The sequence below is a fragment of the Limulus polyphemus genome, unplaced genomic scaffold (assembly GCF_000517525.1).
Source record: "Limulus polyphemus unplaced genomic scaffold, Limulus_polyphemus-2.1.2 Scaffold13614, whole genome shotgun sequence".
NCBI classification, from domain to species: Eukaryota; Metazoa; Arthropoda; class Merostomata; order Xiphosura; family Limulidae; genus Limulus; species Limulus polyphemus.
In genome coordinates this window covers 3,242-6,436 of record NW_013679224.1, presented here as the reverse complement: position 1 = coordinate 6,436, position 3,195 = coordinate 3,242, and the positions used below count along the sequence as shown (strand labels likewise).

Sequence of the window (3,195 nt, the reverse complement as noted above, 5' to 3'; positions counted from 1 at the left end):
AAAATTAAACACAATTAGTATGTTACTTATTATTAAAAATCTGTACTACCGAAAATTAAACACAATTAGTATGTTACTTATTATTAAAAATCTGTACTACCAAATATTAAACACAATTAGTATGTTACTTATTATTAAAAATCTGTATTACCGAATATTAAACACAATTAGTATGTTACTTATTATTAAAAATTTGTATTACTGAAAATTAAACACAATTAGTATGTTACTTATTATTAAAAATCTGTACTACCAAATATTAAACACAATTAGTATGTTACTTATTATTAAAAATCTGTATTACCGAATATTAAACACAATTAGTATGTTACTTATTATTAAAAATTTGTAACAGATTGTTGACAATAAGTAACATACTATTGGTTACTGATGTAGTAATGGTACTTGGTTACTGATGTAGTAATGGTGTTTGGTTAGTGATGTAGTAATGGTACTTGGTTACTGATGTAGTAATAGTGTTTGGTTACTGATGTAGTGATGGTGTTTGATTAGTGATGTAGTAATGGTGCTTGGTTATTGATGTAGTAATGGTACTTGGTTAGTGATGTAGTAATGATACTTGATTACTGATGTAGTAATGGTGTTTGGTTAGTGATGTAGTAATGGTGCTTGGTTACTGATGTAGTAATGGTACTTAGTTAGTGATGTAATAATGGTGTTTGGTTAGTGATGTAGTAATGGTACTTGGTTACTGATGTAGTAATAGTGTTTGGTTACTGATGTAGTAATGGTGCTTAGTTAGTGATGTAGTAATGGTGCTTGGTTACTTACTAGAATAGATATTACTGGACACAGAATTAAGATAGCCAGGTTAAAAACTCCAAACACCAGTCCATACTGAATGGAAGTTGCTCCTTTCCTTTCAGCCTAAGAATTAGAATAACAAGTCAGTCTCTGTGTATTACTTTACAGTTTCTATAACAAGTCAGTCTCTGTGTATTATTTCACAGTTCCTGTAACAAGTCAGTCTCTGTGTATTATTTCACAGTTCCTATAACAAGTCAATATCTGTGTATTATTTCACAGTTCCTATAACAAGTCAGTTTTTGTGTATTATTTCACAGTTCCTATAACAAGTAAATATCTGTGTATTATTTCACAGTTCCTATAACAAGTTAGTTTTGTGTATTAATTCACAGTTCCTATAACAAGTCAGTTTTTGTGTATTGAAATATATATTTTACAAACCTAATTTTTTCTAACCACTTCTATACTGGAAATAGTTAAAATGAATTTCATTTACTAATAAAGCGACCGTGAAAGGTAATAGACTCCTTATTCACTAACCATTGTTAACTGTACAGTAAATAATATTAATTCATAGACATCAAATATTTATTGAAATCAAAATATACTAATCATGATTAGGAGGTAGGTTAGGTGAGATTTAGATTGTATGACGTAACTAGAAAATACGTTCTTATCCTTCATTTCTTGACGGGTCAGGCTAGGCTAGGCTAGGCTACTCTAGGCTATGCATGGAGGCTATATATAGTTCTCGTTAGTTTTCTGTAATACAGATTTTGAACAACAATAAAAATAGTAATTCTGTTTAATTTTCGATATTGGTGAGGTTAGGACCACGTAACTCAGTACATTAATAAATTAAACATAACAATAGGTGAGGTTAAGACCACGTAACTCAATAGATTAATAAATTAAACAGTACAATCGGTGAGGCTAGGACCACGGAACTCAATAGAGACTAGGTACAACTAAATCAAATTATCACGTGGTTCGACAGGATCTGTGTACTATTAAACCAATGTATCGTGTAGCTCGATAGAATCTTTATGCAATTAAACAAAACGATCAGTATTTATAAATTAAATGTGTATAGTTAAATAAAAAAACTCACCCAAACAAGACGGAACATGCTCCCGTGACAAACACACCGGAAGTTGCAATTACTTTGCTTGATACGAAAGGAACCTGAAAACACAACACAATACCACAACTTTTACAAACAACACATTTTACCAGTTAACAGAACTTAAAGAAAACACAACTTAACTGTTAACAGAATTTTTACAAACAAAACAATCTACCCATTAAACTAACTTTTACAAACAACACAATTTAACAGTTAATAGAAATTTCAGAACACATGTGTATATATACTGGGTATTACTGGTGCTTGGTCAGTGATGTAGTAATGGTGCTTGGTTAGTGATGTAATAATGGTGTTTGGTTACTGATGTAGTAATGGTACTTGGTTACTGATGTAGTAATGGTGTTTGGTTAGTGATGTAGTAATGGTACTTGGTTACTGATGTAGTAATGGTGCTTGGTTAGTGATGTAGTAATTGTACTTGGTTAGTGATGTAGTAATGGTGTTTAGTTAGTGATGTAGTAATGGTACTTGGTTACTGATGTAGTAATAGTGTTTGGTTAATGATGTGGTAATGGTACTTGGTTACTGATGTAGTAATGGTGTTTGGTTAGTGATGTAGTAATGGTACTTGGTTACTGATGTAGTAATAGTGTTTGGTTAGTGATGTAGTAATAGTGTTTGGTTAGTGATGTAGTAATGGTGTTTGGTTAGTGATGTAGTAATGGTGTTTGGTTAGTGATGTAGTAATGGTACTTGGTTACTGATGTAGTAATAGTGTTTGGTTACTGATGTAGTGATGGTGTTTGATTAGTGATGTAGTAATGGTGCTTGGTTACTGATGTAGTAATGGTATTTGGTTAGTGATGTAGTAATGATACTTGATTACTGATGTAGTAATGGTGTTTGGTTAGTGATGTAGTAATGGTGCTTGGTTACTGATGTAGTAATGGTACTTAGTTAGTGATGTAATAATGGTGGATTGTTCTGTTTAATTTATTAGTGTATTGAATTACGTGGTCCTAACCTCACCGATTGTTATGTTTAACTTATTAATGTATTGAGTTACGTGGTCCTAACCTCACCTATTGTTATGTTTAATTTATTAGTGTACTGAGTTCCGTGGTCCTAACCTCACCTATTGTACTGTTTAATTTATTAGTGTACTGAGTTCCGTGGTCCTAACCTCACCTATTGTACTGTTTAATTTATTAGTGTATTGAATTACGTGGTCCTAACCTCACCTATTGTTATGTTTAATTTATTAGTGTACTGAGTTCCGTGGTCCTAACCTCACCGATTATTATGTTTAATTTATTAGTGTACTGAGTTCCGTGGTCCTA

The 3,195-nt window shown here is 31.7% G+C and overlaps 1 protein-coding gene across 1 annotated transcript in view; it reads right to left on the bottom strand.

The window, feature by feature from the left end:
* Positions 1-1,978, bottom strand: part of LOC111084104 (MFS-type transporter SLC18B1-like) — a gene marked incomplete at its 5' end in the record, with an annotated part of 4,941 nt that extends 2,963 nt beyond the window's left edge. Inside the window, one exon of the mRNA XM_022380891.1 lies at positions 1,880-1,978. Coding sequence (XP_022236599.1) covers positions 1,880-1,978 — 99 coding nt within the window. The remainder of the gene's footprint in view (positions 1-1,879) is intronic.
* Between the last annotated feature and the right edge of the window lie 1,217 nt (positions 1,979-3,195).